The sequence below is a fragment of the Budorcas taxicolor genome, chromosome 13 (genome assembly GCF_023091745.1).
Source record: "Budorcas taxicolor isolate Tak-1 chromosome 13, Takin1.1, whole genome shotgun sequence".
Lineage (NCBI taxonomy): Eukaryota > Metazoa > Chordata > Mammalia > Artiodactyla > Bovidae > Budorcas > Budorcas taxicolor.
Window position 1 is genome coordinate 23,873,840 of NC_068922.1, and position 27,889 is coordinate 23,901,728.

At 44.4% G+C, this 27,889-nt stretch overlaps 1 protein-coding gene across 3 annotated transcripts; it reads left to right on the top strand.

Annotated features, from left to right (window-relative positions):
- The first annotated feature begins 2,019 nt into the window (after positions 1-2,019).
- Positions 2,020-27,773, top strand: MSRB2 (methionine sulfoxide reductase B2). Of its 3 annotated transcripts, none has more exons than XR_008200490.1 (6): positions 2,020-2,142; positions 9,554-9,654; positions 15,604-15,680; positions 22,203-22,350; positions 23,364-24,142; positions 27,671-27,773. XR_008200490.1 is itself a non-coding variant. In XM_052650988.1 (5 exons), the coding sequence occupies exons 1-5, from the start codon at positions 2,025-2,027 to the stop codon at positions 23,466-23,468; spliced, it is 549 nt and encodes a 182-aa protein (XP_052506948.1). In that variant the 5' UTR covers positions 2,020-2,024; the 3' UTR covers positions 23,469-24,228. The 3 variants fall into 3 exon arrangements, 1 of the variants encoding a protein (XP_052506948.1); XR_008200491.1 differs by lacking the exon at positions 27,671-27,773 and adding an exon at positions 25,680-26,871; XM_052650988.1 differs by lacking the exon at positions 27,671-27,773 and having other exon boundaries at positions 23,364-24,228.
- Positions 27,774-27,889: the final 116 nt, after the last annotated feature.

Below are 27,889 nucleotides of genomic sequence, written 5' to 3' on the forward strand. Positions count from 1 at the left end.
CACTTCAGTATTCTTGCCTGGAAAATCCCATGGATGGAGGAGCCTGGCAGGCTACAGTCCATGAGGTTGCATAGAGTCGGACACGACTGAGTGACTTCACTTTATGAAAAGTATAAATGTAAATATCTATGCAAAAATCAGGTGTTTCCCCTTACTGAATTCTTTCCTTGGGATTTGCTCCCCAGAGCAGATTTGCCACATGGAAGGATATGATGAATTCTATAATGTTGTAGATTTTTTTCCAGAAAAATTATGCCTCTAAATAGAGGCAATGCATGGGTATATCTGAGTTTCCAAAGCACTGTTAATTTTGGTTTTAAAAAAAATCTATTATTTCATATATAGGAAGTAGAGTATTGGGCTCTTCCAATTTGCAAGTCTTTATTAGGGAAGCTAAACATTTTCCCAAGTGTTTGTTCACTATTTGTATTTTCTCCTGTGCAAACCATCTGCTCATATCCTTTAGCCATCTGTCCAATCAGAGCTGAGTATTGTCCAGCTATTAATAGATATTAATTTTCCTTACATTCAGAACAGTAAATCTTTGTAGATTATTACATCACTCCCCTTACTGTTTTCCTATTTATTTTTCCAATTTGGGACTGTGATGGTTAATTAAATGGGTCAATTTGACTGAGCCAGCAGATTTTCAGGCAATGGGTTAAATATAATTTGGGTGTATCTGCCAGGGTGTTTCTGGAAGACAGGAGCCTTGGTGGAGTCAGTAAGACTGGTGGCCCTCCCTAGAAAGGAAGGTGAAACAACCACTTTGGAAAACATTTTAGTAGTTTTTAAAAGTTACACTCATCTTATAACCTAGTCATTCCATTCCCAGTTATTTACCCAACAGAAAGGAAATCACATGTTCATACAAATGAGACAGGCTGGGACCTGGGACTCGGAACACTTTGCTATAGTGCTTGCACCTGGACAAATGTCTCCTCCAGTAACAAAATACAAAGAATCTATAAGGGACTGAAAAATAAGTGCATGCATTTGGGACAAATTATGAACAAAAAGGTACAAAAAGACCAAAATCACAACTGCCATTGCTGCGGAGCCAGGAGCAAAAACAGGGTACTGTGCATACACCCTGCACACAGCACCATCAAGAGGGTGGGCAAACCACCCAAAGAACCCCTCCAGCATGACCCCTGGACCCGCCCCTACCCTCACTTCATATAAGGAAGCAGTTCACCCCTGCTCAGGGAGGAATCAAGGGCACCTGTTTCTTGTTTTCACTCTCTCCTGTGGCAGCACAAGTCCCACTTAAGCCTTGTCTGAATTTCTTATCTGGCCTCTTTATCAATTTCTAGTCCAAGAACTGTGGTCGGTAACACAAAGATTTGTACAGAAATGTTCGCAGCAGCTTCATCTCTAATAAGGAAAAATTGGTAACTTTATACATATCTATCAACAAGTGACTAGATAAATACATGTGGTACGGCTATAAACGGAATAGTACTCAGCACTAACAAGGAATGAACGGTTGCTATATGCAAAAACTGGAAGGAGTGTCAAGACATTTATTCTGCATGAAAGAAACTAGACCCACCCCCCCCCCCAAAAAATGGTTCCATTTATAAGCAATTCTAGAAAATGCAAACCAACTAAAACATTAGTGGGCTGGGGGTGGGGAGCAGAGTGGGAATGCATGCAGTTAGGTGGGACCAGAGGAGGAGCCGCAAGGGTAGGGGCAGGAAAGGGTGTGGTGGAGGCACGCAGGGAGCTGGGGGGTGGTACATGAGTAGAGGGTACCAGAGAAGGCCAAGGGGAGGCAGGTAGGGACAGGAGCAGAAAGGGATTAGGAGGAGGGATGGAGGAACGGGAGGAGTGCGGGGGCAGGAGCTCGGGGGCAGGAGCTCCGGAAGGTTAAAAACAGGCGGAGCGGAGCGGAGCGGTGGCTGTGGTGCCTACAAGAGCGGAAAGAGGAAGGAGGCGGAACCGAGTCTCGAAGACGGGGGCGGGTTCTACGCGAGTGGGCGGGGCCGTGGCGTGGGCTCCGCCCGGCCGCGCTAAACGTCATGGCGCGCCTCCTGCGGGCTCTGCGGGGCCTGGCCCTCCGCGAGGCGCCCGGGTGGACTGCGCGGGGCCGAGCGGACTGCGGCGGCCTCCGCGCAGGTGCTGGATCCCCGCAAGCAGGTAGGCCTCGCAGGCCCCGCCCTCACCTCCCGGCTTTCGATTTTTGTTCGCTTGCCTTGTTTCGGGGGCCCCAGCCGGCTGGGCCTGGACCTGACTCGTCCATTCTCCGGAAGCTCTGTCGGGGAGCTCCTGCCCGCCCACCCCCTGCCATCTAAGGACTGCGGGCTGTAAACTTGCAGGGGCGTGGGCGGGGGAGTCCCTGACCCGTATGAGGGTTTGTGGAAAAGTACAGGTCCTCTCCTCCCACGTGCACACATACTTTTTTTTTTTTTTTTTTGGAAAAAATGTACTCTGGAGCCGGGCTTCCAGGTGAAGGATGGCGGTTTTGGGTCAGCAGCCCGCCCAGAGCGCTCTCTGCTGCAGCCACCCCCTGCGCTGTTAATTACACTGTCCCCCTCATCCAGTTATGCCTGCTGCTTTCCGCTTCTCAGAAGCAGGCAGTTCTAACTTTGCATGCCTGTGGATCTGCTCCCTGACCTCTATATCTGTGTTTCCAGGACCCAGGGGGAATGTGGGGACTCGTAATCCCTTCCCCACTCTAACCTGATAACCATCGTTAGTCAGTGGCTGTGACACAGACCGGGGGAAAGTGTGCGTTTCTTCTACGACATAGCTTTGGCTGCTCTGTGGGATTGGGGCACGCTGACACCTCATCCTTAGTACAGAGTCACTAAAGGGGATTCTAGTGGGATCTTGGGTCAGCTGGCACTGTATTTCACGTCCAGTTTGGGGGATACAGTGCCATGTGTTGATTGCCTTTCTGGGCAGCTGCCCCAGCTAGCCCATCTTGAAATCCATTTGTTATGTGTCCATTGAAGATATTTAAAGATAAATAGCTGTGCTATAAATGTCCCCAGTCACTCGGAATTCTTTTTATCCCCTGAAAACTTCAAAATGTAGTGTTAAATAAATAAAAGCCCTGGCAGGGTGCAATGGGAGCTGATCAAATATGACTTGGGGTCACGGACTTCAGACCCCTCCTGGTGTCTCTAGTCAGCCAATCTCCTATTTGTTCTTTGCCCACTCAGTACTAAGTGTTGATTTCCTGAGAACCACAGGTGGTGCTTCAGGCATCACAGTTCTGGGCTGGAGCCCTCCTCATTCCCCTTTAGAGGCTGATGGTTTCAGCGGAAATTTGCCCTTTATGTTTGTACTTAGTGCTGTCGGAAACAGCCTAATAAATTGCCCTGGAATCTGAGGTTCTTCAGCAACATTAAAATTTGGCCAGACACCAATACTTAACAGGAACTGCTCACTTATCAGACACCCACCCTTGGGAATTTATTCTAAGGAAATAATTCCAAAGAAGAACGAAGTTATATGTGCAGAGATGCTTTTAACAGCACTACTCTTAAGAAGGAGAAACTGGCTATAACCCAAATGTCCATCAGTTAAGGAATGCTTAAGTAAACCATGAAAGTTCAATTCAACAAATAGTAGGCAACCATTGAGAATGATAGGCAGCTAATAGTTTTGTGGTTAAGGGGTTTCAGTGTTGACGGTGCCACACCCACTGGCTGTGTGTCTTTGAGCATGTCTTGAACTTGGTAAGCGTAAGCCTGTTTTTTTTTTTCTTTGTAAAATAAGGATAATGATAATAATAGGGTTATTATACAGAATAAATGAAAAAACTAAACATGTTTTATTACAGTATTGGTGCTTAGTAGCTATACAATAAGCATTAGTTATAATTACATAAGTGAATGGAAAGGATAAAAGTGTAGCTATATTTAACCCTATGCTGTGTACTTAATTATCCACGTTGAGGGAAAACTAATCAGACATAACAAGTACAGAGAGATGCTGACAGGGAGACATTTTATAGTCTATACGTTTTATCACTTATATACAGTTGTCACTCAAGCATTGTACATGTACTTTTAGCAGTAAACTTAAAACCAGCAGTGGTACACATCGTAAGTAATTATACTCTGTGATAACTTCCATCCCAAACATTGGGGTCAAAAATATGCTTTGAAGCAAAACAATAGCTTTCCATTAGAATTCTTTAAATTTTTCACCCAATTCAGCATTATGACCTGAAAGTTAATCAAATGTGTTCCATATAATTTAACATACCAAATAATCCTAGTTACTTTAACATTTCTTCTGAGATGCCTATAGGCCCTTTGGGATACTCAAAGTTAGCTAGAGAAAGAAACTTAAAATCAGTTGTCAAAAGCACCACAATATTCCAGGAAAGTTTTTATCTCTTAACAAGGAAAAAGAAAACCAAATTCTACTTTTATAGCAGCTTACTATTAATAACAAAGTATATTTACCTTATTAAATCCAGTCTAATCTTAATCACTCCTGACAACATATAAAACTCTTCTCAAAGTTCCCTTTTTTCACAAACCTTTTGTCACTTTTTGTATCCATATGAGTTGTCCCCATCCAGAAACAACTGAGGTAGGAGATACATAGGCCCCTGGGTTGGACAGCTGGTGTTTGTCAAGTGGAATAAAATTCAAGCTTTTTTTCTTACCCAAACCCTCCAGTGACAAAGCTAGTGGCAAAAACTGAGCTTGGCTAAAGAGATAAGGTGTCGACTCCTGAGGTCAAAGAAAACTTCCCTGTCTACACATGCGCAGGAAGGCTTCTTGGGGGTCGAAAAGGGAGGGGCCCCACCCTATAATAAGCATGGACAGGCACCCCCAGGCCTCTGTGATGGGATCCATCTTAGCAAAAAGTTGCGCACTTATCATGGGGAGGGTTCAAGGACCAGTCAGTTGTGGAAGAAAAAGAATTGGCCAAATGTAAACAAAGATGGGGAAGAACTGTCCAATTAAGGGATTTAAATCACCTTTTTACTGGCTTCTCATTTAGGACACCCACACTCCTCTCTGGGTGTGTATTTCTGCCTTACTTCTTATGCCCTCCTCCTCCTTAGAGAGGGTGCCCCTGCCCCTTCTCTCCAGCTGTGTATTCTTCTGTCTTAAATAACAAATGATTTATCTGTATGCCCTCCCACTTATTGTGCTGTATACTCTAATGATAAACTTTGTACCTGTTTTTACAGTTTCTGCCTCCTTGAGACATTCTTGCTTTCAAATGAGGGAAAGAGCCAGGACCACTTTGCTTCTAACCTCTTGCCCCTGGTGGTCTGCTGGCTAGGATTCCTGGCTTTCATCCAGGTTACCCAGGTTCAATTCCTAGGCAGGAAACTAAGCTTTCTCTTTAGAACCACTCACTGCTCTCCCCTCTGAGATCACAACCAGCTCCAGGACAAAATTATTATCATCATTTTTCCTCAACAAAAAATGCCTCCATTCTTTATACCTCCTCTCACCAACAACATGTATCCCACTTGCTTTACACACTGAAGTGCTCCCTCATCAGTTTTAGTAACTTTAATTACATATTATAATTTGTAACCCTTTAAAGCCTTCAAAACCCCCCAAAAGTAATTGAACTGTTATACCAATACTTATGTAAGGCAGACTTATGTACATATTTCATAACTGCATATGCAGAAAGAACCAGTTTGGGAATTTCAGAAGAGTTTCATCTTAACCCATTTTTTTTTCTTGGAGTCTAAAGAATACTGTTGCCATATGTTGTTAAAAAAAATTCTTTTTCTTTATTCATAATCTCATAGCTAAAAATTTTCAAATAAATTGAACCAAATCTCCCATTTTTTATAAAAGACAAGAAAGATACCATTCACACAAATGGAATATACACTCACACACCAGAAGACAGAACTGTCACAAATTCTTCAAGACGATAACCAACACAGAGTCCCCAGCACAAACGCTCCTCGACGTCATACCCATGTCAGAACCAACTGGCGAAATGCCCAAAGAGTGTTTTGTGCTCAAAGAGAAGTTAGCCCGGCTGCACACCGGTGGACTGACTTACTGGGTCTTGGAGCTCATCGGCTCATCCAGACACGTTTCCATTCCACCGAGGAAAAGTGTACTTTGACAGCCAGTGCCGAGCAGCGGAGAAACAGGGAGGATCCCCGAAACAAAACGGATTCGGCAGCTGCTAGGAATGTCCCTCATACCCGCCTCCTGGGGCCAGCAAGCCAGGAGCAGCAGTTCCTCACAGCCACCCTGGCGCGTCGTCATGGCCGCAGCACTGCTCAGGAAAATCCCGCGGGCCAGGTGCTGCGAGAGCGCAGCGGTCCCGCGGTGAGAGCCGAAAAGCCTAACTAAAAGTAGGGTCCCACTTCTCGCTGCTCAAAAGCCAATAAAGAGGAGAGAATGGCGAAAAGTGCTTAATTTCAGAGGCCCGCCACCTGGGCTTGGCGAGGCAGGGGCGAGGAGGACTCCTGTCCGAAGGGTGACTCCCCCGCCCCCCTTCAGTGCGCAAGAGCTTTAGTAGGTGATGGGAGGGGGCTACATGCAGAAACAGCACAGTCAGCTCTGACAGTCATCTTGAAATTGCTTATGCGGTGATCTAATCGGTGCCATTGATTGTTTCACGTACAGTTCATCTTCAGTTCTGGGGCAGGTCTGTTCCTATTTCCGGGCCAGCTCTGAGAACTGTGGTCGTTTATGTCATGGCTGCAGTCTGATCATGTTTATTTCTTCCACCTGGTGGGGGTTTCAGTATAAGACAGCTCACAGGCTATACGGCTCAGAATAATATCTGCATCCCTTGAGAAGGAACTAAAAGTCGTTGACTTTGCTTAATGACTAAATTATTATTATTTTGTCTCATTTGACTGTTTTGTTTCTGTATTTTCTCACTTCTCTGATTAAATGTTGGTGGTTTTTCTAAATACACTTTTTATTTGGCTATTCTGGGATCTTAGTTGTGACAGGTAGGATCTAGTTCCCTAATCAGGGATTGAACCCAGGCTCCCTGCACTGGGAGCTCAGAGTCTTAGCCACTGGACCACCAGGGAAGTTCCTGATTAAACTTATTCTTTGACTAAAGTTATTTTACAGACAAAAGGCAGACTGAGGACATGTTGGGGAAGAACCATAGGATCCTGCTCCATTTCACTAGGACACTGCATCTCGGTTTCCTTCCCACCTGCCTGCTTGCCTCCATGTATCTTCAACCTGTATATCAAGGAGAGCCTCAGAGTACAATCCTCAGGCCTTTCTGTTTTGTCTTCACTCACTGACTTGAGGATCTTTCAGCCTCCAAGATAAAAGACAGCTTCAGGCTGAGGAATCCTAAAGTGCACATTTCCACCTTAGACCTCTCCCTCTCTGTATCCATATAGCCAACTGCCTACTTGACACCTGCACCTGGATACCTGATAGGCATTTTAAAAGTTAACGAATTCAAAACCATGTTTCCAAACCTACTCCTCCCGAAGTCCTCCCCATCTTCCAGAGCCCAGAAGCTGTGGCTTATGACTCTTGACCTTTGCTTTCTCTCACCTCCACAACTGGCCCATCGGCAGATCCCCCCACTCCGCCATCAGACTGTGTCCACCGTGTGATCACGTCTAAGCCACTACACTGCTGCAACCCCAATCCAGGTCTCTGCCTTTCAGCAAGGGATACAGATAATATTCTGAGCCATAGCCTGTGAGCTGTCTTATAGATACTGAAACCCCCACCAGGTGGAATAAGTAAACATGATGATTAGACTGCAGCCGTGATATACGCTGCCACAGTTCCCAGAGCTGGCCTGCCTCTGTAATGGTTCTCCTGCTTCAGCTTTCACCCTGCTTCATTTTTTTGGTTGTTTTTTTTTTTTTGGAACAACTGCCACTAATTCTTTTAAAATATGCTAGGTCATTCCATGCCTCTGCTAACCTTCCACTGCCTTCCAAACTCATTGAGAACAAAAGCCAGTGTTCTTACAAAAGCCTTCAAGGCCTGAACATCCCTGGTGGGCCAGTGATTAAGAATCCACCTGCCAGTGCAGGGGACATGGGTTTGATCCCTGGTCTGGGAAGACCCCACGTGCCTTGGAGCAGCTAAGCCCGTGCACCACAACTACTGAGCCCACGTGCTACAACTACTGAAGCCCACACATCTAGAGCCCGTGCTCTGCAACTGCCATGAGAAACCCATGCACAATAATGAAACAGCCTCCACTCACCGCAACTAGAGAGGACCCAGCTCAGTCTTAACCAACTGATTGAAATAATAATCTTCAAGGCTCTAAGTGGTCTGGCCCCCATTGCTTGTCTGTTCTCATTTCTATTAACCTTCCCTGCTGGCTCTACCCGAGTCGCTCCGGCCTCTTTGCTGTTCATGGGACATGCCAGGCACACCCAGCCTGTTGCTTCTCTTGCCTGCAGTGGTCTTCCAGGTATTCATCTGATGTGTCTGTTTACATTTCCTTCAACTCTGTGCCGAAAGGCCACCTTCCTAATAAAGCCTTCGATCACTACTCTGTTTTCTCCTGTGTAAGCTGAGGTGTGCAGATGATATGATCCTTTCATATTCTTAACACTGGGTGATTAGAACATTATAATAGACATTAGACTTCCCACCTCCCCACCTCCCAACCCTTTGGCCAAAGAGAGTATTATGCTAGTTACTTTGTTTATACTCATTGGAATAAAAGTAACATAGAAGCTGTAGGAAGCAGAAGAAAGGAAGACACAAGTGGATAAAAACCATGAAGCCCAATCATAGAGTATGGTAGGTCTCAGTTTCCCTTTCAGGAATGTGTGCTGTAGGAGTCTTCTATTTTTCACACAAGAAGAGTTTTTAATAGAGACCTCCTTTGATGAACAAAATCAGAGATATCTTTATAAACCAACAAGGAAGAGGGTTTTAATAACCCACTGGCTCAACGATCTTTTCTCTCCAGTCTCACAGCTACTCCCAGCTGTATCCTGACAGGAAATACTCCTTTGAACGTAGTTATGGAAGAAGGATTGATTTCTACCCTTAGCAAACCAAGGAGAATTTATTCTGCTTTATTTCATATTTCAGCCGCCTCTTTAACTTCTGTGCCCCAGTACAACTGGAAAACTGGCTCTCTGCTTATTACTCATCTCTTACGAGTCAATTAAAGCATTTTGTACCTGAACTTTCTGGTCTCTGTGAAGAAGGAAAGGTTGGGAGTGGAGGGGACGTTATGGTGTGTTCTGTTGGCAACTGGTGCACTTCAGGAGAGAGGCTTAGCAAGAAAAGCTCATTGTGCCTTCCTGGCTTTTTTCTTGAAGCAAGATATATTTTAATTCTATAGAAATATATACAAATCCGTAACTTGATCAAAGACATCATTTGAAGCTAATAGCACCCATCTAATAATTTGCAATTTGTCAACCACTGCTACTAAATACATTCTTATAGAGTAGTTATTTGGAGGGTCTAAATGCAATGAAATACAAAGAAACAATTAAAATACAAATATCTGTAGTGAAGGCATGACTCTAATTCTTTGGGAGAAATAACTAAATTTTCTTAGACAAATCCAAGGAAGTCAACCTCAGTGTTCCTTGCTTTTTTCATTTTTTTGAAATTCCTGTTTAACAATACAGGGTCTCTTACAAAACATCAGCCAGCTCTCTCCAAGAGTGAGTGGCAGAAGAAGCTGACACCAGAGCAGTTCCATGTCACGAGAGAAAAAGGGACAGAGCCGGTAAGCTACACTCATTTATGGTTCCTGAGTAGATGTGTTGGGTGTGGTGCATGAGAAATTGGAATCGATCTCACTACAAAACCTAACTTGGTGCTGTTCTCTCAGTTCATCCCGCCTTCTCCTTACCATGTGTAAAATGGACAGCCAGTGGGAGTTTGATGTATGAAGCAGGGCACCCAAAGCCAGTGTTCTGAGACAGCCTGGAGGGGTGCGGGGAGTGCGAGGGGGGCTCAGGCGAGAGGGAACACATGTATGCTTATGGCCGATTCATGTTGATGTGTGGTAAAAGCCATCATGATATACGGTAATTACCCTCCAATTAAAAAAAAAACAATTCATCATTTTTTCTACTAATCTGGCACCCTCCACTGTTCTCCTCTGGCTACGAATATCCTTCCAGTTATGCAAGCCAGAAACCTCTCTCTGGACACACTGCCCTCCGGCGGCCAGTCCACCCACTCAGCCTCCTGAATGACCTTCTCATCACCCCACTTCTCTCTGCCGCTCGCCCTGGCCCAGGCCCCACCATCCCTGGCTCAAAAGCAGCTGCCTCAGCTGTGCTCCTCACATCCGTCCTTGCTCCTCACCTTGCCATTCTCTCAGCCTCGAAACAGATCTTTTGTAAACAGATCTGACCACATCACCCCCTACTCTAAATTCTTGTTTTCAAAGTAAAAGAAAAATGTTTAAAAGTGGCTAATAAGGCCCTAAAGCTCTGGTCCCTACCTCCCACCCCCATCCTCAGATCTGGCCACTTTTCCTCATTCAGCTCCAAGACCCTGGGCTTTCCCCACTTTAGGCCCTTTCACCCTGTGTCCTCCCCCAACTCCAACTCATTCAAACCCACCTTTCAGCTCTTGGCCCCAATCTCACCCCCAAAGGGAAGCCTTTCTCCAGCCCCAAGCTGGGTTTTCCCTGCTCAGTACCTGACATCCTAGCACATGACATATCCTGCAGGTAGTGGGGGCTCAAAAAGTCAAGCGTTGGGACTGTTGAACCACTGCAGGCCAAGAGGGGGACATATTACTGAAACTGTCTTCAGTAACCCTGGCTTTCTTTCCTTTCCTGAGAAAGCACCCCTCAGTGGTTACTCAGTATAGTACCATTTTTACCACGCTGCGTTTCACAGCAAGTCATTTGTCTTAGGCCCAAATATGACCACTGGAAAATAGCTATTGGGCCAGGTTAGTAGATATTTTCATTTGTGAATCAGACCCCCTAGAGTGGACCCCAGCACAGCGGTTTTGAATGTTGTAGGATATTTATATCTTTGAAGTTAGAGGTCCCTGCAAAATTCAGGTAAGCTATCCATGTGCTGGAGCCATATAATCATGGTCTCACCTTCAACTTCACTGCCAATCCAAAGTCATTAGATAGACCAGGAGATCCCATAGATTCTGGTGAAATACTGGTATTTTTGAAAACTTCCTGTGGGTGGGGTTTTAATAAAGGCTTTCTCAGAAAGAGACTGTTGTTGTTGTTTAGCTGGTCAGTTGTGTTGTTGACGGCTGAGTCTCTCTCCAGTGCCTGGAAAAGAGCCCAGCATAGAGCAAGTACTCCTTATGTGTGTGTGTGCTCAGTTGAGTCCAACTCTTTGTAACCCCATGGACTGTAGCCTACCAGCCTCCTCTGTCCATGGGATTCTCCAGGTAAGAATACTGGAGCAGGTTGCCACTTCCTCCTTCATGGGACCTTCCTGACCCAGGATTTGAACCCGAATCTCCTGCATTGCCAGATGGATTCTTTACCACTGAGCCAGGTAAGCCCAGGAAAGACACAGGAAACTAGCCATTATGCAGATAGCACAAGAGAGCTACCTGTGATTCCCCGAGCAGTTGTGTGTCTTCCCGGAGCATTGTAAGTCAGCCCTATTCTGAAGGACAGAGCCACACAGGGTTTGGAGTTGGAAATGGCAGCCTGAAGATAAGCTGCCAGATGTTTAGGAGAATAAATACGTGGGATTCTCAAACAGATGGTGTATTATACTCTGCATTTGGCCATTTTACAAAATGAGCATCATCCATTATTTTAAGTAATGTTATAAATCCCTTTCAGTTGATTCATTTCCACATGTAACTTTTTAGAATGCAGTAGAACAATAAGCCTCCATAAGCTCCATGAGGCTAGGAAAAGAGAAGGGAAACACCTCAGCCTTCTATTTGGTGACTCAAAATTAAAATTCAGTTGCATGTGCTTTTTGTTGGGCAGCAGTAACCTGCTAGTCCTCTGCCAGGTACGACGAAGGGGTTCACAGACTAGTTGAGCAGTAACTAAAAATCAAATATCAGGGACTTCCCCAGTGGTCCAGTGGCTAAGGCTCTGCACACCCAACGTAGGGGGCCCAGGTTCGATCCCTGGTCAGGGAAGTAGATCCCATATGCCGCAACTGAGTTCACATGTCACAGCTAAAGGTCTCATGTGCCACAACTAAGATCCAGTGCAGTCAAATAAATAAATATTTTTTAAAAAAGTCAAATGTCAGTAGAAGCTAGGTTTTGTGCAGGTTACTGTTTTCCTTCCAGATCTGCCATCCACGTGCTTCACTCTGCTCTGAACTCTGGGAAGGCTAAGCAGCTCCCTTGCCCTCTTGATTCCTGATTGAGTTAGGCCCCTGGGAGAGGCCAGCAAGATCAGAGGACACAGTAGAAAAACAGGCATTGAGGGTCCCCTGGGGCTGTGTTCCTCCCACGCAGCTTGCAGCCTACCCACCCCCCACCCCTGCAGGTAGCCTGCCCCTCCAGCTTCGGCCTCATGGGATCTGCCCACTCTGTGCCCCACAGGCCAATAGGGCAGTGTGTTTTCAGTCACCGGCCCAGGGATGCTTCACTTTCCCTGGCTGGTATCCATCAGCCCTGTCCCCATCTTTGTAAATAGTTCTCTGTGAAATAACCTGCAGATCATTAAGTGTATCATCTGTTTCCAACAGGTGTGTAGTACTGACAAGATCGAAGAAGGGAAAGGCCACGCTGGTGCACACATAGTCTTAGTTTGGGCTTCTCTAGCAGGATGTCACAGACGGGGAGGCTTAAACAACAAACATTTGTTGCTCACAGTTCTGGGGGCTGAGAAATCAAGGTGCCAAACAATTTGGTTCTGATAAGAACTCTATTCTTGGTTTGCAGATGGTCACCTTCTTGCCGTGTCCCAGTGTGTGAGAGAAAAAGGTCATCTCTCCCATGTCTCTTCTTCCCAGGGCACTAATCCCACTCTTGAGGGCTCCACCCTCATGAACTAATCACCTCCCAAGGCCCCACCTCCAATACCATCACCTCGGGGGTCAGGGCTTAAACATGAATTTGGAGGGGGATACACAAACATTTAGGTGCTTCCCTGTGGTAAAGCAGTAAAGAATCCATCTGCAATGCAGGAAACAAAGGTTCAATCCCAGGGTCAGGAAGATTCCCTGGAGAAGGAAATGGCAACCCACTCCAGTATCTTGCCTGGAAAATTCCATGGACAGAGGAGCCTGGTAGGCTACAGTCCGTGGAAGTGCAGAACATTTAGTCCATAGGATAGATTTCGAAAACCCAGGGATGGGGGTATCTTTCTGTCTCTGTCTCTGAACCCCTCCCTATACAGTCACTCATTTCAGTTTTCTCTTCAAAACAATTCTTAAATCCGTCCTCATCTTTTTATTTCCACTATTCTTGCCATAGTTAAATCCAGGCCTGAACTGGTGGCTGTTTGACTGTCCTTTGAGCACTCCTTCTAAAAACCAGCTCTGATTGTGTGTGCAACCCAGTTTAAAAGTTTCCAATGGCTTTCCATCTTCAGTAAGCTGGCACTTTAACTCTTTAGCGTCATCGACTCAATGGACATGAGTCTGAGCAAACTCCAGGAGATAGTGAAGGACAGAGCAGCCTGGTGTGCTGCAGTCCATGGGGTGGCAAAGAGTCAGACATGACTGAGCGCCTGGGCAACAACAAGAAGCATGGTCTGATGAAAGCTGCTATGATCTGGCCCTCCCTGCCTTTCCAGCAACCTCGTCTTCCTTCTCCACATTGCTCTGTTCTGTGACGTGAGCCGCCCAGCCCATGCTCTGTCTGAAATTTCTTTATCTGATTAACTCCTTTATCTGATTAACTCCTTCTCATCCTTCAAAACTCATTTTAGTGTCTTGGCATTTTCCTGTAATAAACACCAGTCAGCCATGCAATGAAAAATCATGATGATAAAAGGTTAAAGAAAAAGAAAACCCTGATCTCCGACATCTCATATATTACCTGGTCCAGAAAGGTTTCATGAAGACTTCCCTAGTAGTGAAGGGACTAGTGGTACCCCAGCTCGCTGCTAACTTCCCCATCAGAACTGCGGTCACATGGTGTGACCACTGCCAGCTCACATCTCTTCCCGACTTGCTGGCAAATTCCTAGTGCAGGAACCATGGTTAGTTTAATTCTGTTTTGTTTTTCCACCTCTGCAACCTTAGTACCCAGTGCATCATTGGATACACACTTGGTTTTCAAGTAATACTGGAATGAGCGAGTGAAATAGAAGCTGAGTGTGGCCCTACATAATATGACAGGATTTGTATAAAATTAAGGAGAAAGGGTGAGAGGGTAGACAGTAGGAAATCAGGCAAGGAGGCAGAGGAGAGATGTCATTTCATAAAATAGGTCAGTGAAGGATTCTTTTATGTCTGATTTTTTAACTTATTGTGGTTACCAGTTCCTTGTCACTTCCTCTGTCCAACTGCCCCTGCAATAACAAAACATTATATTGTGAATATTAGTATGCTGTCCAGATCCCATAAGTAGGCATTTCTAGATCAGCTTCACATCTGGGTAGCCCTTTGGCGTGTTTGTCTCTTCAGCCCAGGTGGGAGGGAGGCGAAACTTCCTTTTCACCCTGATACCCCTTTGTGCCAGCGTGAGGTGCAAGCCTTCAAGGGGACAGGCCAGAAAAAGACCAGCTCACCACTGTTTGATGTCTGCAGCCAAGTTGAGGGATTTTAGAGGGAGAACATCTGAGTGTGCCCAGATGGTGGGCTCAGTAGGTTAATTTGCAATTGACTGTTACGCTGCTCCCTGAAAATGTGCTGTTACTCTTACCACAGGGAATGTGAACGTTTGACTGGGGATTTGTCTAGAGAGGGCTGAAGGGGCCGCCTGTTTCCTGAATCAGCTCGGGGACTCAGTGACCCATCCCGTGTTCAGCTTCTCTTCCAGAGTAGGACAGTGCCTGCCATCAGCCACTGCTTGTGGATTTTCACAGGAGGCTCATGCAACAGTTTCTCTTTCTTGAAACTTCTTTGATAGAAAAGATGGAATTGGGCAAAAATGGTCTTTGTTCCAAACAATGAGATCAGTTTACCAAATAACATTTAAAATATATATATAATAGTCTTGGCTCACTCCTGTTCTCGGAACCTGCAAACTCCTTAAGCCACAATTTAACGTGGTAATTTCGTCTAAGTAGTAACTAAGGCACTGGGAGAATCTCGCTCATTATTTAGCATTTATTCAGTATGAAGTATCCTAAACACCACGTGAAGCATATTAAAGGCGCAACCCCAATCTCACTGAGCTTTGCTTTTTAATGTATCTATATCCTGTCTTTAATTGGAGATTTCAGAGTGTTTTAGTCAGTGGACTAGATTCCTGTTGTATTAACTTTTGAAATGGAGGCCGAGATCTAACACAATCCAGAGGCCCATTCTCTTGCTTTGTCACAGGCTTTGATGTTCTTGGGCGAAAGGTGCTATATAAATACAAAGCATTATTAATGTCATAATTTGAATATTTGGCACAATAAAGGCCGGTCGTAAACAAGCCTGCAGACTGCTTCACTGAGCATGTTGTAATTTTCTCTCCAGTAATACTTGCACTCTGTGAAATTAGTACAACAATTCCTTTATTGGAGAACTTAATCTTGGATTTAGACCTATTGTATCATGTCCTGCTGGTGTTATGAGAAACCTGAACAGTGATATATCTCATTTACTTTCAGCCTTTCAGTGGGATCTACCTGAATAACAAGGAACCAGGGATGTATCACTGTGTGTGTTGCGACAGCCCGCTCTTCAGGTGAGATAAAGACCAAGAGGTACCAAAGGAAAGTGAGCCTCAAAAGTCATAGTGCTCTGTCTTTGGGGGCCTTGGATAAATATTGGATTGGCTAGAAAATTCACTTGGGTTTTTCCATAGGATCTTACAAACTTTTTGACCAACCCAATACATACAATGGTTTTCATTGCCCTTCCCGATTACCTTGGTTACTATAAGGAGGGCTGTTTATTTAAGATTCTTGCCTGTCTTATTATTATTTATAGCATTAACATCTTAGCCTATATTCTTTCTTTCTGTATCTGCAAGAAATATCAAAAAGCAAACCAAAAAAAAAAAAAAAAAAACACTTGGTGGGCACCTTAAGATAAAGCTATTAGTTTTTCCCTGGGAAAGTATTTAAAGACATCTAAACCATAATGGTATTTGCTTGACCCATGTGATTAAAACTGTATCTCTCCCAGGGAAAAAATGGGTTTATAATTTAATTTAGGAAATGTAGAATTTTATGAGGATAGATTCCCCACAGTTCTTGACAGTAGTGAATACCATGCCTTTTCTATGTAGCTAAAAGTAAATTTAATTGCTCCTTGATTTCAAAGCCTCTTTTAAGTCAATCAGGATCTGAAATCTCTCAACAAAGGCTTTTTTGTTTAGACATGCAGGAAACAGTCTTAAAAAAGTAGATTTGACGAAGAAGAAAGGAAAACATCTTTGAAGTCCCATTTTTCAGAAGTTCAAAGATGTTTTTTATTTCTTTTGCATCAACCCTAAATTGGTTTAGAATAAAATATAAATCAAGCCAGCTCTGTGAATCTTCCATTAGGCAGTGCTTCATTATGTGCTCTGGGCTTTCAGCAGACTGGGCTTTCCCGGGCTGCTGGCTGCTAATGGGGGCTGAATTTGGAAAGCCAAACCCCGCCTGCAAAGATGAGCAACGATCAGGATTGATTTTCCTTCATGCTCACAGAAGGGCAGGCCTTCGCTGGGATTCATTCACTCTGTCAGTGGCTGGTGAAGAGACAGCAAAGATGGTAGTCAGGCTGAGAAGATGGCCTGGGGGAAGCTGTGAATGGTAAAATGCACGCAGATTTCTGAACCATTAGTTACTGTTTCGGAGAAGGCAATGGCACCCCACTCCAGTGCTCTTGCCTGGAAAATCCCATGGATGGAGGAGCCTGCTGGGCTGCAGTCCATGCGGTCGCTAAGAGTCGGACCCAACTGAGCGACTTCACTTTCACTTTTCACTTTCATGCATTGGAGAAGGAAATGGCAACCTACTCCAGTGTTCTTGCCTGGAGAATCCCAGGGACGGGGGAGCCTGGAGGGCTGCCGTCTATGGGGTCGCACAGAGTTGGACACGACTGAAGTGACTTAGCAGCAGCAGCAGCAGCAGTTACTGTTTGACCTTTGGTTCTGTTTAAAGGGGGAGAGGTGGGACCTTGAGATGGCCAACCTGCTTTTAGCCAAATAACCGTGTTGTAAACATAGAAGAGATGGCTTTGTGACTGCAGTAAGCCGCCAGAGGTTCTGTTTCTAGCTTTTGACTGTTATCCTTGCGAGAACACGTTCCTACGTTTTAGTCTTTGTTGTTTTGACTTCATTGGTATTCCAGTTTCTGCACCTGTAAAGATGACACTTTCTTACTACCCAGTGCCCAACATGGGCACCTCGCAGGCTCTGTTGGGGAATCAGAGTGTTGGGGCAGGGAGGGACTGGAGAGACCAGAGCAAAAAGCTCTGTCCAGTAGAACTTTCTGCAGTGATGGAAATGTTCTATATCTGCTCCACGCACTTTGGTGGCCACTAATCATGTGTGGCTATTGAACACCTGAAATGTGGCTGATGCGACTAAAAAATTGAATTTTTTATCTTATTTCATTTAAGGTAATTTAAACTTGAAAGACCACCATGAGCAGTAACTACTGTGTTAGCACATTGCTAGTCCAAATTAAGGAAGTTGAGTGACCATCCCCACGGCAGCCAACACTAATAAAACCAGCCAGGTCTCCAAAAGCCCTTTCAGCACGTGGCTAGTTTACTGATCTGCCAATCTGCCAACCTATTTGTTTCTTTTTAATCATTTAGCTTTAGTTGCAGTTCCCATTTTCATTTCTTAAGGACTTTTGAGTTTGTTCTATTTTTTGCCTCCTGCAGCTTAGTCTGAGAAAAATAAGAATATATTCATAAGAATCTTTTATGTTCTAGAATCTTCTGTGTTATTAAAGATGCATTTGTTTATAAGAGAGACGATGTAGTAGAGTGGTGAAGTCTGTAGATATACATCCTGGCTTAATTGCTGTATGACCTTGGGCAAGTTTCTTGACCCCTCTGTGCCTTGATTTCCCCACTGGTAAAGTGAGCGTGTTAGTAGTACTGAACTCATAAAGCTATTGGGAGGAGTAACTGAGTTATGCGTTAATACACATGAAAGCACTAGAGCAATGCCTGACCCCTGCCAAGCACCAGATACATGTTAGCAATGAGATTCTTGCAGACACAGCCTTCTTAGGGCCTTATGCATGAAAGTGTTTTTGATAATGAGGAACTCCTAAGAAATCTCTTCTAATTAATGAGAATCTATAAATGAAGACTATATTCCTGAAAGTGCTTCCCAGTCAAGAGGGTAGATAACTGTCAGGATTCCTGTTGGACCTCTCGTTTTTGCTCTCTTCCTGTCCCCAGTCTCCATCCTCAGTAACAGAGAGCAGGGGTAGAGAAGAAATGAACATCCCTTCAAATACTCGCACACAGTCGAAAGGAGGTGATAAGTCAACCAAAACTAAACAGTTAAGAAATTAAGTGGATGAGGGATCACAGCCACTTGGCCACTGGGCTCCTTGCTGCCTGCAAACTTCTCTTTGAGCTGAATCAGTATTGTTCAGGGGAGCTGCTGACTCTCCAACTCAGAGTCATTTGATCCAGGGTTTCTAGGTCAAGAGCACTGGACTCCAGACTGTCACTTCATTAACCTTGGAATTATGTGACTTCGACCCCTTCCTCTATTCCCCTTCCTTCCTCCTCTCCAATTATGGATGTGTTTATTAAAATCTACTGTGAGATCACATGTTTCATGGTCATAAATCTTTTTAGAATAGAAGGAAACTGAGAGCCTGATGTTAGTTCCCTTTTTACAGAATATCCTGGCATCCCACGTGTTGTAGGAACTAGGTAATATTGTTAACCTTTTCTGTGCTCCTGTTCCTTGAAATGAATGGAAATTCTTCTACCATGAGGATTGTCAGTTATCACCAAGTGCCTCTGCTGCTGGTCTGGGGGCCATGGAGTTTCTAGAAACAATGACAAAAACAAAGCAAATAAACATATAACAAAACTAAATAAAAGGAATCCCTTAAAGAGTATACATGATATACATCTTTACTCCCTTTAAGAGTAAAGATGGTCCAGAATGGTTTTAGTTTCTCAAGGGCAGGCCTTACAATCTGCTAATCATTTAAATATATATATTGCAATTTCTAATTGCCCTTAATATTTAAGTTTTCCCTCTTAAATGATATATGATGGGCCTCTCATATTACCTGGTAAAATCTCCAGATTCTGTTAATTGCATCAATAAAAGTTTATCATTTCCCATAAAATGTTTTAAATGACTTTTTATTAGTCTTAGATTCATTCATTAAAAAAATTATTATATTCATAATTCTCCATCAGATTTGCTTTAATGATCACTAGTTTATATATAATGTAGAGGATGGAAAAGCTATGATTAAAGGATATTTACAGTGTTTTTCCCTGGACCAAAGTGGCTCAGATGAATATTTTTGAACCCTTGGAAAAGAAAAGGGGTTGCAGAGAACCCAGTCTGAATAGGTGTGTGCACACGTGCTTAGTTATATCCAATTCTTTGCAACCCTGTGTACTGTAGCCCACCAGGCTGCTCTGTCCACAGGATTCTCCAGGCAAGAATACTGGAGTGGTTGTTGTTTCCTTCTCCAGAGGATCTTTCTGACCAAGGGCTCGAACCCGCATCTCCTGCATTGGCAGGCAGATTCTTTACCACTGAGCCACCTAGGAAGCCCCAGTCTGAATGTGCAGACACTTCTAATTGGACCCACAGCTGCCCAAATTTCATGGATTCCTGTTACTGTTAATAATAATGATATTTTAAAAATCATAACCACTAACTTAGGTACCATGTGTCCAACACGATGGTAAAAATGCTAAATGAAGAAAGCATCTCAGTCAATTCTCCCCAACCCTGTGAGGTAACAATGCTGTTACTATTCTGTGGACGAGGGAACAGAGACTTTATGAGGTTAAATAACTTGCCAAGGTCATACAGACATACCAGAGCCCGGATTCACACCCCAGGCTCTCAGAAGTCAACCTCAGAGCTGTACCTGAGTTCCTGGGATCTTTCCAGGGCTCTTCGAGATGCTTTCTTTTCTAACTGTGTATCCAGGAGACTGGGGCTTCCCTAGTGGCTCAGATGGTAAAGAACCTGCTGGCAACACAGGAGACCCGGGTTCGATCCCTGTGTTGGGAAGATCCCCTGGAGAAGGGCGTGGCAACCCACTCTAGTACTCATGCCTGGAGAATCCCATGGACAGAGGAACCTGGCGGGCTGTAGTCCACGGGGTTGCACAGAGTCGGACATGACTGAAGCAACTTAGCACACACCCACACGTCCAAGAGACTACACTTCCTACACTTAGTCAAAACAATGCTGCAGATTGAATGCGTGGGCACATCTGGAGATTCAGTTGCCATTTTTTTTTAAGGCTAGACCTTAAAGAGATTTGCAAAAAGTAGAAATAGAGGCAGACATAGAGATCAAACATATGGATACCAAGGGGGAAAGGGGGATTGGGACGAATTGGGAGATTGGGGTTGACATAGATAAACTATTGATACTATGTGTAAAACAGATAACCAGTGAGAACCTACTGTGTAGCACAGGGAACTTTATCCAGGGCTCTGTGGTGACCTAAATGAGAAGGCAATCCAAAACCAGAAAGAACGTTTGTATATGTGTGGCCAGTTCGTTTTGCTGTACAGTAGAAACTAACGCAACACTGTAAGGCAACTACACGCCAATAAAAGTAATTTTTTAAAAAGAGATTTGCAAAGTTATGAAACAGTGCGACTCGTCCCACTAAATGTTTGTTTCAGTTTGGAAAACAGAATTATCTGTTGTAACAATAGGTTGTGTTAGCCTATAATGAATTTATTATTTTAAAAAATAATTCAATGCATAAATGTCTTTAAAATTCTCACTCATAATTTCTAATTTGTTAAGTGCTAATAGGCACAACTCATGTAAACCAAGCTCTCAGAGAGCCTCGATAATTTTTTAGTAACAGATGGGTCCCAAGACCGGAGTGTTTGAGTCACTGACTTACCCTAGACTCTTTCTGCTGGGTGTGTGCTCTAAACTGAGCTTCCTTCTGTGCTCATAGTCTAGGGGGTTGATTATTTGCCACTTTGCCCCTCTTTTCACTCAGTTTTTGTTTTTGTTTTGCAGAATTTACCATTCATTTCTTGTCTCTCCCCCAGATGGAGAGAGCCATTTCCCTGCCATTTAAATTTCTGGAATTTGTTTTTCTAGCATGATATAAAGGGGTTCATCCTTGGGGACTTCCCTGGTGGTCCAGTGGTTGAGAGTCTGTGCTTCCAATGCAGGGGACGCAGGTCCGATCCCTAGTTAGGGAAACTAGGATCCCACATGCTGCAAAGTGTGGCCAAAATTTTTTTAAAAAAGAAAGAAGAGGAGCTCACCTAACAAAGTACTTAGAGAGTGGGTCTCTGATGAGTAGATTTGCTTGTTGCCCTCCTCCTCCTCTTGTTGGTGCCTCTGTTCTCCCCACCCCCTACCCCAGCATCATTCATTCCTGTGGGGCTTTCCCAGGAAGGTCACTGCCCTGCAGTGACGAGTCTGGGTGCCCAGGCTTATTAGTCACTACGTGCTCCACTGCATAGCTCCCTAAGCCCTCAGAGCATCTCTATAACGTAGGTGTTACTGTCCCCATGTTACAGGTAAGAAAACTGACTTGGACAGGGAAGCAGCCCGTCCAGTTTCACACAGCTAAGAAGTGGCAGAGGAACTCTTGAATCCCCAAAGGCAGTCAGGCTCCGTGTTCAGACCAAAAGTTCCTGTGGCTGAACATGGCCATTTGATCAGTTCTCACGTTTCTCTGATTTGCCGAACCCACGATATGCTAAACCCTTTGACCACTCATTTCACTTCGATTTCCCCCTTCCTTACGTTTCAAACACAGGCATTTAATCTGTTTCCTAACATGGAGCAGTTCACAAAGCTCCTCGTGTTTTTGGTCCTTGTCGAAGCTTGAGAGGGATGCCTTCAACATCAAAGGAACAAGAAATCTTTGACGTGACAAGACAGCATCTTGAATAGTGGAGGTGCAGTGGGAAGACCCCTGTGGTTCAGAGAACTGGCCTTGAGATCTGGCAGATAAGAAGGGAATCAGTTTGTGCTCTGTAGAGACGTGGGTTGGGGCACACAGTGCTCTTTGTTTGTTCATAGCAGTTTTCACAGCTGTAGGTGTCCTGATTTCTAACACAGCTCTGAGAAGAAGTTCTGCTCCGGCACGGGATGGCCTTCGTTCTCTGAGGCTCACGGGACCTCTGGCTCTGATGAGAGTAACACGGGGATCCTGAGACGTGCTGACACCTCGTTGGGACTCGCTCGCACAGAGGTCGTCTGTAAGCAGGTGGGTGTCTTTGCTTTGTGTGTTTTGTTTTCCCCTGTGCCTCCTGACTGCAGTGGAGAGCTCACTTGTCCTTGCACATCTGGTGTTATGGACGGGAGCACTTTTGTCACGGAAGCACTTTGGGTTTCTCCTGAGCTGCTACCAGTTCCTCCCTCCCATCACTCCCGGCACTGCAGACCAGAGAAGGAGCCTTGCCTGGTCCTAGCCTTGCAGACATGGGAGTGAGCGAAGGTCTGAAAGAAAGAGCTGGCCCTTCACATTTTGTTGTGCAGGGAGAGCGGCAGGAAGGTCCAGGGTGGCTGGCATCTCTCTGCCCCCTTCCCGCTCTGCAGCGTGTCGCCTACAAGCAGAGCAGAGCAGTACTAAAGGTGACATCAGGGCTTATTTCTCCTGGGAGCCTGGCAGGAGAGAGTGGCTTAAATCCAGACAGCAGATTCAACTTGATATCTTTGGGTGCTCAAATGTTCTGGTTTTGTAAGCAGATAAATGTAGCTTAGTCTTGTCTTCAGTGAAAAAAAAAACAATAATAATATACTGGCTACAAGATTCACCCACTCAGAAACTGTGCTACTGCTTTTTTTTTTTTTTTTTTTAATATTTATCTATTTGGCTGCCCCTGGTCTTAGTTTTGGCATGTGGGATCTAGTTCCCTGACCAGGAATAGAATCCAGGCCCCTGCACTGGGACCAGGGAAGTCCCAATGCATTGTATCAGTGAATCATAATAACAGCTCTGTTACGTAGGTGTAATTATCATCCCCATTTCATAGATGAATAAATCAAGGCCTAAGTTAAATCACTTGCTCACATTCTCACTGATCAAGTAGAGAGCTATTTACCACCCCATGCGGTCTACATCCTTTCATTTCTGAATCAAATTCTGATACAATAGACTTTCTCCCAACACCAAGCTCAAAGACTCTAGTGGGCCCGCCATGTGGGGTTCATCTGTCTGGGTTTTACTTAAAGAGCCTTGTCCCTGGTGAGAGATGACAGAGGCTGCTCTCCTTGCAGTGCGAAGCTCACCTCGGCCATGTGTTCCCCGATGGACCTGGGCCTTCTGGGCAGAGGTTCTGCATCAACAGTGTGGCGCTCAGGTTCAAGCCAAAGAAACACTGACCACCTCCGAGTTCCCTGCCCTCCCTCGACACTCCCTCACTTCCAAATTCAATTTGCAGAACTTACGTGAATGACTTTTTGTGACCCCATCAGGTGTAGCCGGCCAGCCTCCTTGTCCATGGAATTCTCCAGGCAAGAATACTGGAGTGGGTAGCCACTCCCTTCTCCAGATCTTCCCCACCCAGGGATCAAACCCAGATCTCCCACATTGCAGGCAGATCCTTTACTGTCTGAGCCACCAGGGAAGCCCGGTGTGAATGACTACCCGTTGTGAATGGTAGTTTTATTAACTACCAAACCAAGGCTAAGTTCGCTGCTGGCACCATGCAAACCACACCTTCTCTAATTTACTACCTGGAGTCAACTCAGCCCTGGCTCTGGTTTTGACTAGACTTTCACAAAATGACAGAGGGACAACTATTTCCATTAAATCGACTTCTGTGGGCTTTGCCTGGACCGGAGGACATGACTCTCTAGGGACGCTTGGAGGCAGATGGATAAACCAAAAAAAAATTCCTACAAAACAACCCTGAACTTTCCATCACAGTTCTTCCCAGACATATACAGGTGAGAGATCAAGTGAAAAGAGGAAGGAAAATATGGCATTAGAGTACTCCACAGTTCCAGCATGGAAGGAGGCATTGAGGAGAAGGAAGAGGAGGGTTGTGGACAAGGTGGGTTTGGGGAGCACGCCTGGAGATCCATGGGATGCATGATTTTTTTTTTTCCAAAATGTTAATAAACTGTCTTGAACATTCTAGTTCCAACCTCTCTACCTGCAACTAAATTACAATGGGAATCTGCTAGATTTCAGTGATAATGCAAGTGGCTACAAAGTTAAACTTGAAAATGTCCAAATAAAATATTTACTAACATTTGTTTGCTTTTTGTCTAAATCTGTGAATTTTCTCTCTTACAAAAGTGACTAAATCAAATGCCAAAAAATAATTAAATCACCTGGTAGTAGCTATTGGTTACATCAATGGTAATAGCAACTCCAGTGTTTTTTACAAACTGAGTTTTTAATGATTTGTTACTGAAAATGTTTACATCATTTTCTTTGAGAGTTTATGGACAGAAAGGAAGCTTAAGTGTTCCACTTTTCTCTGTATTACTGTGCAGGTGTGAATGAATTAAAGACCTTGATGCAGGGAAATAGATTATCCTGGATCCTCTGATAGGTCCATTCTAATCACGAGTCCTTAGAAGTAGAGAACCTTTCCTGGCTGGGGTCAGAGAGAGAGGTGGTGGTGGAATATGGGTCAGAGAGATACTGCTTTGGTGGCTTGAAAGATGAAGGAAGAGAACCATGAGCTCAAGAATGGGAACAGCTTCGAGGAGATGGAAAAGGCCAGAAAACGGCTTCTCCCCTAGAGCGTCCCAAAAGGAACACAGCCCCACTGATAACCAGCCCCACGGGTTTTCTATTTTATAACCCAGTGAGATGCTCTTCAGACTTCTGTGTAACTGCAAGATAATAAATGTGTTGTCTCAATAAGATCTTCCCTGGTGGCTCAGAGGTTAAAGCATCTGCCTTCAATGAGGGAGACCTGGGTTCGATCCCTGGGTCGGGAAGATCCCCTGGAGAAGCAAATGGCAATCCACTCCAGTATTCTTGCCTGGAGAATCCCATGGATGGAGAAGCCTAGTAGGTTACAGTCCACAGGGTCGCAGAGTCGGACACAACTGAGCGACTTCACCTTACCTTACCTTACCTTACCTTACCTTACCTTAAACCACCCAGCTTGTGGTTGGTTGGTACAGCAGCAACAGAAAACTAATACAAGAATCTTATCCGAGTTTTCCTTCTCATTGCCGGTCTTCCTGACCTACAGCAACTTCAGGCCCGTTTCCCGATGCCTGGGACAACAGCTTTCCATAAACCTTTTACCAACTTCCATAATTGTATAAGGTCTAATGCTTATGTTCCTTATTCTGTCTCATAGATGGTGGTTCTGCTTATATGCCTGCATCCTATCCAATACAGAGACTAACATACATCTTTTATTTAATCCACTAATAGGATTCCCCTTTTTCCTCCATGTCCTTGACCTCCATTGCATTGGGCATCTGGTGAAGTAGTTGGCTTGGATATAAGAACTATGTTGTTTTAAAAAATACATATCTTTAAACCCTAGATTCATATTCTGTGCAGTCAGATGCACACTGACTTCATTTCATTTCTTCATTTCGAATCTGCCTGCAATGAAGAGACCCGGGTTTGATACCTGGGTTGGGAAGATCCCCTGGAGAAAGGAATGGAAACCCACTCCAGTATTCTTGCTTGAAGAATTCCATCGACGGAGGAGCCTGGCTGGCTGCAGTCCATGGGATCGCAAGGAGTTGGACACGACTGAACGACTGACACAGATGCACCCACAGTGAGAGACACTTACAAGCTCAGGAAAAACCAGACTCCTGTTGCCCTTGGTCTCACTGCAGAGCATGGTTCATTGAGCTGGAAGAGTATGCAAAATCAGCTATACCTACGGAGTCTTCAGGAGTGCTTTACATGGGCTCCCAGCCCTCTGCTTGTCCTCAGCTGTCCTTCAGTTGCAACCCGTTGATCCCTGTCCTGCATACGGATTGATGCCACCCCTGCCATGCTGACTTAAAGTGCTGCTGCTGCTGCTAAGTTGCTTCTGCTGCTGCTAAGTCACTTCGGTCGTGTCCGACTCTGTGCGACCCCATGGATGGCGGCCCGCCGGGCTCCACCATCCCTGCTATTCTCCAGGCAAGAACAATGCATAACCAGGCAACTGATTTTTGTTCGTTAATTTTGAATGTTGTAACTTTGTTGAATTCATCTATTAGTTTTAATGGTTTCTTTGTGGAGTCTTTAGGGTTTTCTCTGTGTAAGATCGTGTCATCTGTAACCAGAGATAATTTTACTTCTTTTCTAATTTGAATGCCTTTTGTTTCTTTTTCTTGTCTAATTGCTTGGGCTAAGACTTTTAGTATTATGTTGAATGGAAATGAGGAAAGTTGTAACTCTTGTTTTGCTGCTGATCCTATAGAGAAAGCTTTCAGTCTTTTACCATTGAGTATGATGTTAGTGCTGGGCTTTTCATATGTGTCATTTATTATGTTAAGGTAGTTACCTTTTATTCCTGGTTGTTGAGTATTTACATCGTGAAAAAGTGTTAAATTTTGTCAAATGCTTTTTTTTTCGTTGATTGAAATGATTATGGATTCCCCACTCTCCCTCATTTTGCTAATATGGTGTATTATGTTGATTAATATTTGCATGTTGAACTATCTTTGTATTCCAGAAATAAATCCCATTTGGCCACAGTGAAAAAAAAAAGAATCTTATCCCCTTTAGTTCTAGTCACCTCAGAAATTTTCTGCTGCCTATGGAGATAATAATTTATCATCAATAATTTACAATCTAATAGATTTAATACATATTTATAAATTAATAAGTCCTTGTTCTGCCTGGCTGTTCTTGTTGTTCTGGATGGGGGTGCTGGTATGCTGCTAGCCACTCATTGCCCATGGATAATAGCTCACAATTTTAGTCTCCAAAGCCCTTTAACTTTGCTTTGGGTATAATTTATTCTTCTTTTTATAGTTTCTTAAAGTAGAAGCTTACATCATTGAGTTTTAGGGTTTTCTTTTCCCACATAGGTATTTAAAATTCCAAATTTCCCGTGGGACTTTCCCTACAGTTCAGTGGTTAAGAGTCCACCTTGCAATGCAGGGGACTCGGGTTCGATCCCTGATTGGGGAACTAAGATCCCACATGTGTGTGTGTTCTCAGTCGTGTCTGACTCTTTGCAACCCCATGGACTGTAGCCCGCCAGGCTCTTCTGTCTGTGGAATTTCCCAGGCAAGAATCCTGGAGTGGGTTTCCATTTCCTCCTCCAGTGGATCTGCCTGACCTAGGGACTGAACCAGTGTCTCCTACACTGGCAGGCGGATTCTTTACCACTGAGCCACCTGGGAAGCCCAAGATCCCACATACCTCAGAGCAGCTAAGTCCACTCACTGCAACTACTGAGCCCAAGTGCCACAACTAAGACCCAACACAGTCAAATAAATATTTTAAAAATTAAATTTCCCTGTTTACCTTATTTTTGCCATCTCACAGATTTTGATATACATATTCTAATTATCATATTTATATGATATACCATCAACATATTTTCTAATATTCCCATGACTCCTCTTGGACACCCACCATTCCCTGCCCCAACTAGGGTGCACCACAGGCTTTTCTTAGCCTCGGGCTAAAATCTGGGCCGATGAGACTTGCCGGCGTGGTTCCATTGTGCCTTCTTCAAGCAAGCTGGCATTCTTCACTGGAGGTAATTTGCTTTCTTTTACTCTCTGGTTCCTCCAGGTAGTTGCTCTTTGTATGATGTCCCGTTTCATAGTTTTCTGCAGAAGCACAATCGTCTGAAGGCATTTTAGTCATT